Consider the following 18,207-nt stretch of genomic DNA (forward strand, 5'->3'; position numbering starts at 1 on the left):
GGAACGATCCATCATGGTTTTTATGTATAAGATGCTACGTAAAGGTAAAAGTTGAAATCGTGCAAGTTTCACACAGTTATATAAACGATACACGAAGAACATCTTTCTATATCTTTTCCTTTTTTTTTTTTTTTAATTATTATTTCAACTCATGATTTTTTCTTTTTTTACAAAATTACGACACGTTAATCCTATGTTTCATTCTTAACGAAAATTTAAAAATGTTGATCAACAGGCAATAAGCTCGAAATCCGATTGAAATCGATAATCGAACGGTACAAATTAGCGACAACTACGCGAAACGGAGGAACTCCCGATTCCTATTAACATGGGATTCAGAACGCTGTGAATCCTCTTACGGTCGACGCATTACAAATTCTCCGGTGTACACGATGCCAGTCGATACTCGAAACTTGCGTAAGTATCCCGAGCATCATCGCGCGTTTCCGGTTAACGGATTGTTGTTTTCGAAGAAGCACGCGTCACGCGGAATGCATCGTGCGGATCGCACAGATCGTGGGACTTCGCTCTCTAATGTTGTACAAGCTAGTGGAACACGGTAGCTTGGATACACGCGCGTGTTTCTGCGTACGCACCTGCGTTCCCTACGTGCGTGCAATGCAAATGGTTTCGTTTGAATTGTGCACCGGAGACGCTATGTCGTCAGTCGGCGAATGGATTTTAAAGAATCTGAAAGGAGACAAAAAGGAAATAAAATTATGTTCGAGCTGGTATTAATTTGATTTTTAAACTATTGTTGTACTTACGCGAAAGATGACTGGAAGTTGAATAAGTTATAATCCAAACTTTCTTTATTGATTAAATATGGATAAAATTAGTTTTCGTAAACTTTTCAACCTAGGATATGTCGCGTAACGCGATGACTTGCAGAATTAGAACTATATAAGTGTACGTATGTTGGTCGCTACGGCTTCGCCCGATTTTACCCGAACTTTTCATTCGGCTATGATCGGCGTGACGTCAGCCGCCATTTGCATTGACAAGTGATCCGTTCAAATTCAGTGCCGGAAAACGGTATTAGAATAATTGTTGCGTAATTACGTCGCAAATTAACCGTATCATCGTGTAAATTTCTCATTTACAATCCATATTAATTATCTTCGAGTGTGTCGTTTCTTGTGATAATACATTTTTTCATTCATATTTCATTAATCGTGTCTTGTGTCGTTTTTCTTTTTGTGCTTTATAATTTTCAACATAACCTCCTATCAAACGGCGTGCTTCTCTTCGATCGTCTCGTCTTTTCGTCGTTTCAATCATGTGTCAATTTTTAAAGGTAAGAATTTATCGAAGATAAATAACTTTCGAAATATTTAAATGATAGTGAATTCCTGCGAAGGAAAAGAATTAGATATTCGTAAAATATTCGTATATACGATACAAATTGAAAGAAAATGAATTCATGAAAGTTTCGTGCGTATACGTGTATATGATTTAGAACATATTTCAAATAGTTATACTGAAGTAGAATAAAAAAAATAAAAAGTTTTGAAGCCGATTTGAATCGACTTAATATAGAATATCTTAACGATATGTATAATTATATAATATATATGGTAATATATATGAAAAACTGCCAGAACGGTCTGAATTTGTTCTCATTTTTTTGCTATTTATCATTTGTCAAATCAGCATTAGATTCATGATTATCATGATTATGGATTAGAATAATAGAATTATAAAAATAAGATTTAGGAATAGAAAATATTTTTCTTGTTCGTTTTGTATAATTTTATTCTTAAATATGTATTAATATATTTCTAACCAATCTTCTAATTCTAATTATCTTTTTTTTTTGTTTCAGGTAAGTGATTTAAGAATGAAATCTTAAAGATTGGATGCTTGGTATTTTCAAACGAATCGTAGTTGGTAAGTCAAACTGTGTCATCTTATCCAATAGAAGAGTATTGCATTGAATAATAGAATGTTCAAATAATAGAATATTCGGGTGGTACAGTATTCGAACAATGGATCTACAGATAATAGAGGTACTAGCATCATCTCATAATGATACCCATGCTAATCTGAGCTCGTTGCTTCTGCTCCCATTGTAAGCAAAACTTCTCTATAGATGGAACGTGGACGATAGAATCCAATCGATTTTTATCTATAGAAAGTAGATTTCGATAATCGATTATATTAACGAATTATATCATTTTTTAACGAGTTTCGCGTTGAATCAATGATAACCTAAAAATTATTCAATAGTAACTACCGTTATTTATCTTCTCTTTGATTCCTTACATTCAAAACAATCTTTTCCAGTTATATTTCACAAACTTCCAAGTTAGGAACAAAATTCTTTTATTCTACCAATAGTGCACCATTTTCTTTATCCGTTAAATGGAGCCTTCCAAGCGTTTATATCAATTCTGAAAATTTTATAGGTTATAATGCAACAATTTTACTCTCGGAATAATAAGAATTCCAATAGAATAACAAAAGACCTCGGTGTGTCATTGCATAAATTTTATCGCATTGGATTTTCAAATGTTCCATTAACCGTTTCGTCCCCACAATTTCTGAGAAATTCGCGTTCCCCGGAACTCGCGAGGCCACTCGCTGTCGCGCGAATAGAGAAGCTTGTCGTAGTAGCTGTGTCATCAGACGCGTGCCGCAGCGATGTATCACGGAATGACGGGAATCGCGGCGGAACAGTTTGCCCGGTCACAAATCACACCGAGCACCTCCTGTTACCGTGCATATGGGCGCGTAAATACGTCGGCCAGATGTAGCTGGTCGCTGTCTCTGGTCATCGTTCCGGTAAAAAAACGCGGACGTAATGCCGCCCTCCCATCAATTCCCTGTTCCAAATGAGAATATTATCTTTGGCTGATAGTACCTGTCTCTTATGACGTTCATCGTGTTTCTGATAATGAAATTAAACGAGCGAGGCGTGATGGTGGTCTCGTCTTTGGAATTTTTTTTACGATTATCCCCTTTACCGATGGCAAATGTATTATTAACGGCGATAAAGTTTTCAAAGACTTCAGGACTAGGGATTAGCATTTATACGTTAAATTTACGACTTTGAGATAGCGTGCAAATTATGCATGTACAATCATTAAAAAGGAAGATGATTTAGAGATTACGCGAGAAATGCGATCGTTATTCACATTTGAAAAATAATGCGATATAATGTAGGCTTAATTGAAGGCTAATTGGTTTGCTTATAATTAAGAACTACTCTCGTTATGAGAGGTTGTTTATTACTCGAATATATTATTTAGTAATTAGTAGACGTTTCGATATATCGTGAAACATTCTTTATTTTGCACGTTATTCTCGATTATTATTATTTTTTTTTTTTCTATATTCAATCTTCAATAGATTCATCATCCCATCTTCAGTTTCCTTTTTATTATATATTAACAAATCGTTAACTAAAAATCTTTTCGAATGAAACGAAGCTGTCGCGTTCAAAAGGTGAGAAAAACTCGAGGAAATTGAAAATTTATACAAAACCATTTATCACGAAAATTTCATTTACCAATTCCTCCATCATTTTCCTCCAACATTAAGAGCCTCCCTCCCTTCCCTTTTCGTCGGTTACTTTTCTCTTGCACAGTCTACTTAACGAGATTCTCCCATTGTCTTTGATCCAGCCGTACGACCAGGCAACTTCGTTGCCACTGGCCGTTGCCCTGAAATTGGACAAGACTCGAGTTAACTTTCCATCCAGGCGACGCGTTACGAGTATAACGTATGGTTATCCCCGCGTCAAGTCGAATTATATTTTCCCTGTTCCCGCGGGCTGTGTTTCCGTGATAAACTCGTTTTTCTTTCCTTTTGCCTCCCTTCCTCCCCGCCCCTTGTTATATCCGCGGCCCTTCGTGATTTCTCGAGCGAGCACACGGGAGCGTGTTGAGACTGCCGAGTCACCTGGCGATACACGAAGATCGCTTTTCGCGCCTCGCCCTGATTTCCAATGCCTCCCCCTCTCCGCTGATTCAGCTTTCTCAGTGACTGTGGCTAGAAAATCGGAACGATTCATCCCTCCCTGATGAATTATCGCTCTCGTCAGGATTCTGCTACTTCTTCTTCTTCTTCTTCTTTTCTCTCAAGTTTGGAGAAACTTTGTGAAGGATAGTTTCTAAAATTTGTAGATAGTTTGTTCGAGGATGTTAAGTTTCTTCTAAATTCTCCAGTTGAGAAGTTAATATTTTTTTTCTAATTCTTCACTGTTCGCTGTTGTTTCGAAGAGAAAATGGACAATTCATAATTTAGAACGTGGTATCTCGCAGTTTCGAAAATAGTAATAATCGAAGAGAATAAAAGTTTCATCGTTTTTCTTGCTCCTTTTTATCGTTGGAATAAATAAATTTTATAAAATGCTCGATAGAAACAACTACGATTCGTTTTTCATAAAACTTTTACTCGAAATCTGTGCCGGAAGCATTGGTCTCCTCCCCCTCGATAACTCTGCTCGAAAAATGATGGAAATCAGAAGACGATTGAAAAGAAAGGAAAAATGTAGACACAAGTGTATCCAGTGAATAAGTAATTCTCAGCATATTCTTACCCAAGCAACGATCCGAACGAATGAATTCAAAAGGCGGTAGTTAGTTAGATACATCGGAATCGATTCGGTTCTCTCGTCGATCTGCTCGTGAGAGGCACGCTCGTGCACATCCTCCTCTCCTCTCGTCTCGTTGTTGCTCGGCCGAGGCGTGGGAAGCGTAGGTGGTCTCGGTGGTTGGGCAATGCCTGCCACCCGATCTCAGGCAACGATAACGGGCCGTTGACTCCGTTCCACGTGCACGGGAGCAGAAAGGGCAGCGAGGTGCCGGCCGGGTGAGAATTCGGCGCCTAATTTGGGAAGAAGGCCTCTCCGCGTTGTACCCTCTCCGAGTCGGAAGGGGCGGCACGGGTAGATAGAACGAGATACGAATTCGTGACCACCTCTTCCCCACCTCGTCCCTCCTCTTAAAAATCGCGGGGTCATTATCTCGGACGGGAAGCTTCTCTCCTTTGTCCTTCTTCAGTTTCTCACACTGGATTTTATTATTTTTGAGCGGCTGATTTTTGCATTGTCGTTCCGTTGAGATTTTTCGGTGGAATTGCGAGCAGACATCTCTTGTCTGATGGATAAGTATTGGAATTTTCGAGATTTCCAATTGGATTTCGGGGATTTCGTCGAATGGGAGAAGTATTGAGTAAAAATATCGGGTGAAATTCGAATTCTTGAAATCTCGCGACGCGTAAATATCCGGGATTTCGAAGAACCGGAATTGTGTTTCGGGGACGAGGCCCTCGATACGATTACAAATTGGAAATGTTCACAAATAGTGTTCGAGCGAGCATCGCCTCTAAACACGAATTTAGATTCCCGAAATTTTGGAGATCTCGATATTCACGAGATGCTATCCGACCCTGGAAAACGATTCCCCTGTCGTCGATTCGACGAAAAAACGTCCCGAATTCCAAAATTTCGAGGAATCCCGGTACATGGAATGGATGTGCAAAAACTTTTCGAAAAATTCTCCTCTTCACGTTTCTCCTCTTCGTTTCTCAAGAGTCCAAAGAAGTGTATCGATGTTATCAATCCTTTCGTCCGGCGAATCCAGGCCCGTTTTAATCGTTTCGAGATAGAGAATATCGATCCTCCTCCTGCTCCTCCTCCTCCTCTCTCCCTCCCCTCCTCCGCGGCAACTTGGTAGCAAACAAACGCTTCGTTAACGGCTATTTACTTAGTTACTCGTTTGTTTTTCATTCTTACCGGCCCTCCCCCTCCCCTAAGGCTCCCTCCCTTATTTAATTAGGCTCCGATTAGCTGTGCAGTTTTGTGCAAATACTTCTTTACCCCCGCCTCGGTGAAAACGCTCATTAAGCTACCAGCTATCGAGTTATCCGTGCCTAGTAACGAGCGCCGATTGTTTACGATCTTAGAAAATTCCGCCACGTCCACGCCAGCTCCTGGACACGGTCCTCGACACGTTAAACGCCGAGGGTATATATCGGCCGATAATTAGACCGCTTGTCTTCATTCTCGTTTCCCTTTGCCCTCCCTATCCGTATAACGCGATAATATCGACGAATATCTCGCTCTGTTATCTCATCATGAAGAACCGATCGATCTTAGGATCGAGTCTAGATACGTTGGATCCGATATTTAATTTCGTTAAATTCGATCAAGCTCGTGGATATTTTCTTCGATGATATGATGCGATCGAGGCATGTGTTTCTTGGTCGATTAATTTTAATTTTAAAATGGAAAAGAAATACAGGATTCGTAAGTTTGGATTACATTTCGGCGGGGAAGAAAGAAGGTGGAGGGAGCTCATCAAAAGGAGGAGAAAGGGGGAGAAAGGGAAATTAAATATGTAAAACGAGTTTTTCACGAAAATTAGCAGCCGTTGCGAAATTGGTGGATTTACTATCTGGATGAAATGGGCACCGGTACCACCGGTCGGTTTAATTCAAAATCTTGGCCAACGGTCTGATTAAATTGCCAGTCATTCACTCCGCTTGATTATTTACTCTTCTTAACTGAGATTAGTCGCTTTCTTATTACTTATCCCCCTTTCCCCCGTTTACGATTCCACCGTTCCCTCGAACGTACACTTACCGTCGTTTTCTTCGGCCTACAAATTGCGAATTGTGTAGGCCGTTGTTGCAGATTGAACCCGGAAGGGAAAGTTTTACCGAGAGCCATTTCGCCGATATTGTAGACCGAATTTCCCCGTAAATTCGAAACGAAACTAATTACCGAATTCTATCGTCTCATCGATTATAACGAAATATGTATTTATATTTTATGCTTATAAAAATTGTACCCGTAATAATTCTAGTCAGAGGAATAAATAATTATTGAACGTAAGGAGTTAATGATCTCGTGGCGCTAGTATCGATCGTCTTAATGTCTTATGTGATAAGTAATAGTTAAATTTTGTTTCCTGATAATATTATTTTTTAAACTTGTAGATCAAGTAAGTTTTAAACTCATTGCGTTTCATTATTTATTTTTTGGTGTTTCGAAACATTTTATCTTGAATGATATTGAACACGAATCTCTTATATTAAGAAGCATCTATTTCGTTTCTTCTCGCATTCGAATTCGAGTGGTTATGGTTTTCGAGCTTGTATATATCTGGCTGTAAATATTAGTCAGATATTAACTTAGTGGTGAAGCAAGAAAATGCAAAGATCGAACAGCATTACTGAACGATGAACCGTCGAATTAGGTTTTTCTTGTTTGAGGACGTTCGCGATTAAAATTCGATAGCGGGATAGATATCGATTAACAACGAAATTTGGAAAGCATATTCTCTGCTGAATGCACGATTATTTTGTACAGAAAGTTATTTTGTAGTCCCTTGTTACGCGACTTTTCTGTTTGAGAATTAGGGAGTGGAGTTGCAAGAAGTTAATAAACGAAGTTCTCTGGTAAAACGGTATTAATTTCTTATTTTGGAGAAGTTTTTTAAAAATTGAGGTGGTTGAACATAGTTTTTGTTTTAGATTGGAAGATTGTGAAGTTGTACATTTGGAAAAGGAACTTTTGATAGTAGATTTTGATAATATCGACAAATTTTAATTTCTCGATTAATTAAATATCGAATAAAAATTATTAATAGATTAATAAAATTAGACAAAAAGTATGTGTGTGTGTGTGTGTGTGTGTGTATAATAGTTGTTCGATTTTCCGTCGTGGCAAACTTTTGCGTTCTTTGATCGTGGAAGAGGTTCAAATCGCTTCAAACGTGATTCGAAATTAGAAGTTCCCGAAGGTCCTGAAAAATCTTGCAAGCTTTAATAGGCTTAACGAACTTCGATGTCCTCGAAGTCTGGAAAGTTTTGAATGTTTTGGGAAGCTCTTCAGCTCTGAAATATCGAAATTTTTAAGAGTCTCGACAGCGAGATGACTAATTAGTTTCAACTTATGCTTCCGCGTTCCTCGAGTCTTTCGTATTCAGAATTCACGATAAATAAATAAAAATACATTTTAGAGTTGTATCGAAAAAGAAAGCATCACTCTCGTTAAGATTTCAAACGCTTCTAACCCTCGAGATGGAGATTGTTAAAAAATTATAAACACTCATCGATATAATTTTCACACGATTTGACCCATTCCAAGCGAAAACTCTTTCAAAATTTCCAAGAAACGATCACTTGATCATAAAAGAATTAAATCTCGTGCAAATTTTCTATTGAAAATTTCGGGCGGACGTAAAATGATGATCGTCCAAAATATTCTCGCATCCAAAGTAATTTTAACGCTTGGACGAGTCAGGGATCTTTATTCGAGGGTTGAAATGGAGGCCGGTCAAGATTTAATATTCGCAGCAACGAATTCGTTTCGGCCGCGTTGGACAAATTTCCGCCTTCTTCCCTCCTCGAACCGATCCTCCGCGAAATCGAAATCGGTCTCCGTTGGAGGGCCGTTGTAAATTCGCGTTTGATGTCGGTCCGCGTCACTTGCCATGATTAATGTCCCGTGGACTCGTGGAGGGACGACACCGGCGACTTCTCGTCCACCCCGCGCGAATTTTAATCACCTAGGAGGCGGGAGGAAAGAGGGCGTCATGGATTTCGCGGCGACTGATGCGCCCGCTTTATTTCGTTAACGTTTCAATCGATCATCGTACGCCCCTGGGATCGTGCCATCGGCTCCCCTCCCCCTCTCCCTCTCCCTTTCCGCCTCGATGCCTCGTTCTACCGTTCTTCCTCCATGTGTATGTGTATATATATATATATATATTTCTCTCTTGTTTGTCGGTTGTTTCTTCGATGAAGAGTGTTTGAGCGTTCGAAATGTTTTCCGTTTCCAGTTTGTTCGTTGGAGATGATACGCGATTAATCGTTATTGTAAGGAAATTATAGTATTGGTGAAAATTGATTCGATTAATAACGGAGAATTTTACTGTTTTGTTAATAGAAATTGCGAATTTTATTCGTTGAATTAATGATTGTGTGGTAATTTCCTTGCAAGATTTTGATTTAATTTAGAATTTTAATCGAAATTATATATATATATAATCCTATAAACGAGTTAAAATAGCATTCCGTAAATAGAAACGAGCATAAATCACTCGTGTCAGGGAATCAAAGGGTCAAAGCTTGTCCCAGTTCGCGTTTCAAAGAGCATCTCTCTCTTCTTCATCGACTCTTCTGCCCAGTCACGATCATTCGAATATTCGGTTTCAAGCGTCACGGCTCGAAAATATCCCTGCTCTGACCGCATTTGTCAGCGTTCCAAAATTCACCATAAAACTTTGTATCCGTTCCATGAATCTTTTACTCCCGATTCCATCAATGACGCGTGCACGAGAAAAATAGATTCTTGCGTTCTCGAAATTCTGTTTCCAACTAAAATTCCGTAACAATTTTTCCTATTCTCAATCCATTATTGTCTATGCTCGAAAAAAGGAATCGCTTGTTATTTTAACGTACGGGAATTAAATCAATTACGTTGACATTTTCGTTCGATTTTATTCGTTTGTTCGTTGTACAATAATCGATAAGTATTAAAGAAAAGCGTAGAAAATATTTTATTTTCATCATTTCACTGGAAGGAGAACTCGAACAATTTATTCTCAATGGTGTGAACTTTTCCTTTAAAATCTTTTTCAATGAAATTTTGCGGAAAGTGCGATTGCGATAATTTCAGATTTTCGACGGGAACTGAAATGAGTTTTTTCCCATTAAACGACACACTCTAATCCTGTAATGTCGGCCGATAACACCGATTGGAACGTTAATCCCGAATGGAAACAAAGGGAAGAAGGGATCTCTCCTTACCCGGAAGAATTGCGCCACAGGCGAGCCATTCTTAAATTATGAGTTTGGAAGGCTAATCGCGACGCCACAAGTCGTTAATCCGGGCCGAAGGATGAAAGATTATCGTTGGCCGGATAGGAAAGGGCTTTTTCCTTCGCCGGAATTTTAGCGAGAAGAAAATCGCGAGTCGTTCGAGGAATCGAGATTGTTGCGGATGGAGGAGAGATCGGGCAATGATCGCTTCCGTTATTCGAAGGAAACGAAGATTGTGCGTTTATAATTTTCACGCACAAACTCGCTGTAATTCGCATCGTCGAACGAAAAATGAAGGATCGTTGTTTTTCGATTCCAGTGTTTCCAAGTTTCGTTCGTCCCTAATAACTGACTTAAAATTGAATATCGCGGGCCGGGATCACGTTTTACGCGATTATAATGGAGGATAATTGCCTGAACGATAATTATTTCGTGATGGAAAAGAGAAGGATACCGTTAACCGTCTATTATTACGCTACGTACAGTTTGTTTCTCAAATTGATGAATCGTTTCGAGTCGCAGTTTCTATTAATTAAGAATAATTGAATCGATTCAGTTTAAATTAACTATATTATCAAAAACTATTCAACTATATCGTTGGAAATAAAAATAAATTTGATTATTAACGACTCATCGAAACCCGTCGTGTGCGATCGACAATCTTCCATCTCCGTTCCTCTCTCCAAATCGCCGAATCACGAGTTAATCCAACTAATCTTCCGTGACGCGCGCAATTATAAACCGTTAATCCGATTTCACGTAATTATACGCTATTTTCCACGGACGCCGTGGAGGAGAACTCGAGGGAGGATTGGTGGCGCACGGGGATGACGCGAGGGACACGCGAATCGCGGCGCGAGAAAGTCAAATGGACTGTCACCGGCTCTCGATGGAAAACGGGAGCGAGACAGAGAAAATAGTGATTCCGCCGGGTCGGTCGGTAAAATAGGGAAGGAGAGAAAGAGAGGAAAGGTCGTGGAAAGCGGAGGCAGCTCGAGGAGGGCAGCGTTATCGAGAGTACCCGGTATTGGCAGACCGTTTCCCAGCAAATAATTGGAAATGCAAACGGAACGAGCCTCCCTGTGATAGTTCGATAATTGAGTCTCTTATCAGTGTTTGAACGCCCTCTCTCGCTCTATCGCGCCATTTCTTCCGTCCCTCTCCCTATCCTTCCTCGCTCGACTCCATCCTCCATCGGCCTCGTATGAATCTTCGTGTTCCTATTTTCCTCCCGATTTTTCTTTTATTTCGTTTTAACCGTTGCCTTCGTTCCAAGGATGGGGGAGAAACGAGACGGCGTTTGTGGGATGCACGTGTTGCACCGCGAGGGAGCAGCTGCAACCACGATGATTGTTCGCATTTTGCGTGTGATGAGGTAGAGAGGGTTGTTGAGCCCCTTGCCGCTAGGTGGCCGATGTCTGGAAGGATACCCGCGTCAGCTTATTATCGGCGATCGGTTGTTTACGACTGGTGTGGATGGATGGATGAATTATGGTCTGCGAAAACTGATGATAGGTTATGAATATAAATGGATAATTAGATGGCGGAATATTTTTATTCCGCGTTCAGTTCGATATCTGGAATGTGTATCGTTGAAAAATGAATAAATTCAAATAGATATATAGATACATATATTGAATTTATAATACCATATGAAATTAATGATTCTTACACCTCTACGCTGCAATGATAACGATGAATTTCTCGATCGAGATAATTCGAGAGATTGAAATTGTTATTGATGATAACGATACGTTCGTGTTAATAAGATATCCTGATTATTTCCATTCGTTTTTTCTGTATCACTAGAAAACGAAATTAGAGATAGTGGCTTTATATGAAAGAGAGAGGTAGAAATTTGATAGAAACGAAAGATTGATTTAATTGTAGGCTTCGATCTTTCGAGAAAAGGGAAGGATTGTAACATCGCGCAGAAAATTAGGGATCGCGACCGAACCTCGATTCATCTCTAAAAACAAAATAATTTCTTTTTCTCCCTCCCCTCAAAATAGAGACGATTACGAAGCAAAAGGTTGGGAAACACTGATACGAAAAGAATCGGTGGACGGGTACTCTGAGGAACCGTCGTTACCCGAGTCTCATGGCGGCGCGGTTCCACGCCGCCAAAGGGAGAGAGGAGTTTCAGTTTTGCGGTGTCGCGTAGCTCCGCGGTATTCGCGTGAACCGCGTGACCAGCCGTGTCGCGTTTCCCGTGTTTGTCCCGCCGCCCGTGCACAAACGTCTGTGCACGAGCATAAATACACGGATGGAGCGGAAAACGGCGGTATATCAGCGCGCCGCTCGCGACCGCCCTCTACCTAACCTATCTCCACCGTTAAGCGTTACTTACACCGTGACGGCGCGCACACCGTGTACACGTACACGGAAGCAATGGCGCGCGCGTCCGTGGGTGCGCGTAATGCCCACGGCGCACGGCTCGTTGTGGCGCCATAAACACCGGTGTGACGCCAATTACGCAAAGGGTCGACCACGATGTTTTGTCGCGCGAGAACCGAAATTATCCACCCGCTTTTCTCTTCCCCTTGCCTTCCCATCCAACGGGGCGGAGGAGGACCGCCCTTCCGTTTCCAATTGCACCGAAATTTCGGATAATTTCACCCACTGTCGCCTGTCCTCCCTCGCCCATCGCGTCGCACGGATTATTAACGCGCGCTTGTTCCGCCATCTCCGCCACTTCCGTTTCGAGCGAGATAAAAAGAAGCGCGCGCACACTCACAGCCGCTGTGCGTCCTTTTTTAACGAACGGGTAATTGATGAGAGTCTTCCTCGCGCCCGATTTGTCGAAATTTTTCCCTCGATTATTTTCCGTCCTTCGTTTCTTACTGTCGTTTATTATTGGCTTCGCTCAATCTTTTTGTGGCTGATGTTTTCAATAGAATAAGGGAGATTGAATAAAGGTTTTTCTTTTTATCGATATTATTTGGATAAGAGGATTTGGATATGGAACGTGTTAATTCGATCGTTCATATTCAATATCTTGTGTTCGGGTTAGGGTACAGGACGAGTCAATTAGATTGAAAATTTCAATCCACGGAATAGTTCCGGAGTATTGAATATTCCTTTTCGTCCCAGTAGATTCAAAAGTAACCCCGGTATATGTCGGTCAATCGACGAGCCTTAAACCGAATACGGTCCGTTTTATTAAGGAACAATGTCGAACACGATCGGTTAATTCGAAAACGCGGGGGTGTGGGAACACAGGATGGGGCGGTTTTCCCCGTCGAACAAGCTTAATCAAATTCAAGATTAAACTTGGAAGTTTCATAAGTCGTTTCGCGCCAATATTTGTCGAAGAGGTTTTAATTTCCATAAGCACAGTGGAACTTCATTTATGCGAAACTTGTCCGGGAAACAAGTAGACTCGCCAAATTGTTTCCCTCTTGAGACCACTTTCGTTTAAATCGATGCATAGTGGATTCTCGTTCGTCATACTTTTTTCTTGATTTAATTCAAAAATAAAAGCTATGCTCAATTCGAGTAACAGAGTTAAAAGTTTTCTTTTTAAACAAGATTTCTCTAATTTCTCTAATTTATTGAGTTATTTTTAAACACGTTTTAGGGTTGATTTAAATTACTCGCTCTCTCTCTACATATATAAATACACCGAAAAGAAATCCGAAACTATAAATGAACATAACAATACCCATAACAGAATCTTAATCTACTCAAACGGCTTCGAAACCGGATACACGCATAACACCATGATAAATTGGTTTACCTTTTGATCCGCAAAACCCGACTTCCCACCAATCCAATATTAGAATACAACACGTTTTAACTGAAATAGTACATTTACCAAGACGCTTTGCCAGGAAACCAGGTGCCCGAGGAAAATTTAATCAAGTCGAGGCGGCGCGAGCCCTCTTCTTTTTTTTCTTCTTCTTCTTTTTCTGAAAAGATAGTAGGCATGGAATAGTGGTCTCGGTGGCTCCTTAAAGAGCAAATCATCCGGCCACGTTGGAAATTTTTAATATGCACGGACCGTGCATCCGCGTGTTTATTAACGCGACGTTAATAATACATTGAATGGTTAAAGGAAGGGATCCGAGATGCGACGAGTTATTGGGGAAATGTTGCTTCGAAGAAAAGGTGTGAATATTTTCCATCGTGCATCATCGAATATTGCACGAATATTTTCCCTCGTTTCCTCGAAAGAAAGAGCAAAACATGTGGGGCTGTTTTTGACGGAAAACGACGAAGAAGAAGGATCGATTTCAGCCTGTTGTTATACGCTTTATGGTGCGTATTCGCGAATCGGTCGTAACAAGCGCGCAAGATTAAATTCCACGCTATAAGCCACAGCTGGCGGCCGATTAAACATCTCCGTAAAAAATTCCTACTCCCCGCTGTTATTCTTGAAACATACTCGGAATTTAAATTCTTCTACGATTCGTATTTCACTCGCTGTATTTATACTTTCTATAGCTGTTCACGGAATTCGAAAAAAGGGGGGGAAAAAAGAATCCCATAAATCCATCCTCTCTCTCGCAACCGCGATATTAATTTAAATAGAATCCCAGAGAAAATTTTCCCTGAGAAGAAGGCACAACCTTTCTTCCCGTTTAAAATTTCCAAAAAACCAACAATCGTTCCGACCATTTCCAAGTATCGAAATTCGTCCCAACGATTCGCTCCCTTGCATCGTTCCACCTTCGTGATCCAAGAATTTCGCGAATTACGGAAAAAGAGTCTCCCACCCAGCGCGGGGATAACGATAATTAAACAATCTCTCAGTTGGACAGTTATAATACGCGCAATTTGCTTGAGAAACGCGAAATTACGGGGGGAGAGGGTCGGATCAACGAAATTTCATTTTGGCCGAATTTCGAGCGATACAAGGGAAGTTTCCAACGCCGTCGTTCGAAAAGTCTCCGACTTCTGTCCGCCGTTCAAGCCAGTTATTACGGCGTTATTTCACCGGCGGGCCACGAACGCGGGGGAGGGTATTAAATTCTCATATTGTGTCATGGCCGTTGGAACGAGCCGTTGGAACCGTTGCGGTTAACGGAGGGAGGGGAGGAGGGGTGCGCTCGCTGTCGCGCGGATACTGTATAATTTTTATTGATGGACCGCCGCGCACGGTTTAACGCGCGGAAAAATGGAGATATCGCGCCGATCGAGGCGCGAAGAACGCTCGGTTACCGCCTCTTTTTTTTCGTGGAAGTAATTTCTCTCTCTCTCTCTCCCTCTCTACGTTTTTACGTTTCGAAGTTTGACCGAGTCGAGAGGGGTTTAATTCGATATCGAAGGGGTATTCGAATTTAAATTTATTAATTTATTAATTTTCACGAGCGTTCGGGTGGGGTTTTTAGGACAGTACGGAGTAATGATACGAAGTGCAATGTAATGATAAGTGTATTTGGGATTTTTAATTTGCAGGGGGAGTTTGAGACATAAAATTGTCAATAAAGTTATCAACGCGATCGCGATATCGTATCGTTGAGGAAATTACGAGGGGAAAACGGAAAAGATGAGATGTCACGGAGGATCGCGTTGGATATCTCGAGACCTAGATAGATAGGACACGGATTTCGAGCTTCAAAGAGCCGTAAATATAAATTAACGTGATCAGGAATGGAGGGAGGGAAACGTCATTAAGAATAACACGCGGAGACAAAACAATTTACCGTGGAACGATGTTTCAAAGGTAGGGGACGGGAGATTTTATGGGTGGAAATTTAGTTGGATGGGAAATTTAGTAAAGAGGGGAAACGTATAAAAGCGAACTTGTGTCATACGAAAACTGGGTTAAGGTAATTTATATCGTCCATTCCGTTGGGTATCCATCCACAGTTACGGTTGCATCTTACGTGCTCGCCAAGTCGCGAGTTACAACCTTGTGAATCGATATTACTTTCGTATACGTCTCGTTTCCTTTTTTTTTATTTTCACGCCCGTTACGTTACGTTACGAAAACTAGGTTTCCCCGAGGGAACGAGCGAGTTAATGGAACCTTTACGTTCCTTCCTACGCTCTCTCTCTCTCTCTCTCTCTTTTTCCAGTCTGAAACGTACCGAAATCATATAAACTCGCCATCACACGTCCAATATAATTAGATCTCAGCGTAGAGAGGTAACTGCGTTTCTTAATTAACCTCGATGTGAAATATCGACGATACAAAAATTTTGTGCACGGAATAATCATTCCAATTTTTACTTTGCATCGATTTCGTTCACACGTGATAACTAGCGGAGAAATATTTGGGGAGCGGGACGAAGATTTATCGTGAAGATTAACGCTGAAGAGCAAGAGGGAGGGGTCGAAACGCGCGATCTTGTTGCAACACCTCGAAATTCTTGAACCGCGAAAAAGTTGTCGAAAAGTTGCTGAAGGAGAACGCGCAACTTGGAGCGCGTTGTTTGCTCGCGAGCCTCTTGTTTGCTCGAGCCCTTCCCTCTCTAGTGATCAGCTATTTATATCGCAAGCCGTGGAAAAGAGTGATAGGGTGTAAGAGGGACGAGAAGGAAAGGCGGGGGGAAAGGGGAGGGGTCAGTTGGCTGCGAAATTAATTGCATCGCAACGAGAAGCCTCGAATGCGTGGCACGCACGGCCACCGTTCATGAACAATTTGTCCAATTACCGTTTGCCTCCCATCAACTCGGTTCCACCCGATTATTTAACGGATAACAGTAGACAAACTGTTACCGTTTTATTATATACGCGGAAAAATTATGTATATATATATATTATACGTATGTATATCGCGTGCTCGATGGTATAATTTTTAGAAAATGAAAATGTTTGAAACGACGTTTAATTTTTTGAAAAGGAAAATATAATTAACTATAAAGCGCGAAAAAAAATTTTTTTTTTTTTCCTTTCGAATCGAACATTTTCGTTTCCGTAAGTGGGATACAACGTTCGTACGTTCTCTGGTTAATCCGTACATTTAAGGGCAAATTTCGCAAAGTCGAAGGAAATTTCGATGTACGCTGGTCGTTAATTGAGCGAGGTAAATTGATTGTCTGGAAACAAACGTTTGGTGCGTGCACAAATTTGCATGCTTCTCGTTGCTCGTTTCTGCCGTTCGGAAGTAATGAAGTTGTAATCGATGTAATGTTTTGACGTACAATTGGAAATTAACAGTTTGCCCGACGAAAGACGAATTATAAATTCGTCGATTCTGAAATTTATCATTCTAATTCTTTCGACAATTATTAGGTTTTCTCCTACCTTATTCTAAATATTTCTCTCGACATTGTAACGTTGTTTTCGTTCGTTTGACTTTTCGTAATGACTAATTAAAAAGTCACTCATTCGCAAAACTGAAATTTTGATTAAATTGCGGTTCCGTCATGCGCTTGCGCGGTAGCGATCTCCGTCGACAGCGCTCGGCCATGTTCGGCAGTTTCCGCCGAGCCGAACGAACGCAACAATTTACGCTGATCCTTTCCTTTCCTTCTCCCGTCCAAACTTCTCGATCCGCGTAGACTCGCAGGAATCAATTTCGAGTGAATCGGAGAAAGAATCGTTATCGCTTGCGACAAATTATGAATCCCCGGATGTCGAGGGTCACGATTCCGTGGCGCGTGAATCGAGACAAAGGGTGTCGGTCGGTGGATGGCGACCGATGGCGGTTTCGAGCATGGAGCAGAAAATAGCTGCGGTGTGCACGTAGCGAATGAATCGGTCGGTTAAACGGCGTAATCACGAGGCGGCTCGCACACGAATCAGGGATCTGTGATCCGCGCCGCGCATGTAAACGTACGCGATTACCTACGTGAGCCTGCTAGGTACACACGATAAACACAGCGACGAAGACGGGGCGAGGGAAGGCTCGTGACGTAGGACAGAGATACGATGAAAAACGGATGCGGAGATATACAAGGGTGGGGGGTCAAGTTGAATAAGGCAGCAGGAAGGGTTGAAACCGCATAATCAACACCGGGGCTAATCGCGAATGTGTGTGTGCGCGTAAGAGAGATTCCTCGTTCGATGAATTCCTTCGTTCCGCGAAAAGAACGGTTTTTCCTTTTGACTCGAAGCGTAAAAGTAATTTTCTTAGATGCGTCGCTTCGAGGATGTTACGAGATGGATGTTTGAGCTAAGACAATATGCGCTTTAATAGCGTTTCGAGTTTTATACTTGGATCGTTAGATGTAACCATAAAAGTATTACGCATATAAACCGGCGAGAAAGGCTCGGTAATGTTTCATTCCACTTGATGAATACGGTTTAATATAAAAAAAAAAAAAAAAGAAGGGGAAAAAAATCAAGTATATTTCGCTAGAAGAAACGAAACGTTTTTTTCCTTTCTTTACGTTTCGAAACCTCTTCGATTATAATTACATATCGTAATTTTCTTTTAATTATTTCCCGATTATCTAACGAAGTATGCAAACGATAAAACGAAAAACAATTTTCTTTTTTCCCCTTCTTCTTCCTCTTCTTCTTTTTCCTAATTACGTTTCG

The 18,207-nt window shown here is 41.1% G+C and overlaps 1 protein-coding gene and 1 long non-coding RNA gene across 38 annotated transcripts in view; one reads left to right on the forward strand and one right to left on the reverse strand.

Annotated features, from left to right (window-relative positions):
• The window catches only part of LOC107992839 (protein muscleblind), a 455,871-nt gene that overhangs the window by 219,378 nt on the left and 218,286 nt on the right, over positions 1-18,207 (forward strand). The window contains exon 4 of one of the 37 annotated variants that reach the window (XR_009832706.1): positions 1,826-1,890. The exons of 35 other annotated variants lie outside the window; for them this stretch is intronic. Coding sequence is in view for 1 of the 2 variants with exons in the window: in XM_062085021.1 (XP_061941005.1) it covers positions 1,280-1,297 (18 nt within the window). In the remaining variant the exon portion in view is untranslated. Of the gene's footprint in view, positions 1-683; positions 1,298-1,825; positions 1,891-18,207 lie in introns of those variants that run through there. One more of the 37 variants, XM_062085021.1, reaches the window with a different exon arrangement.
• Positions 114-900, reverse strand: LOC114576850 (uncharacterized). Its single transcript, XR_003696326.2, has 2 exons — positions 768-900; positions 114-690 (listed from the first exon to the last, which is right to left on the reverse strand). It is a non-coding gene; the product is annotated as an uncharacterized LOC114576850 (long non-coding RNA).

Source organism: Apis cerana, linkage group LG1 (genome assembly GCF_029169275.1).
Source record: "Apis cerana isolate GH-2021 linkage group LG1, AcerK_1.0, whole genome shotgun sequence".
Taxonomy (NCBI): domain Eukaryota; kingdom Metazoa; phylum Arthropoda; class Insecta; order Hymenoptera; family Apidae; genus Apis; species Apis cerana.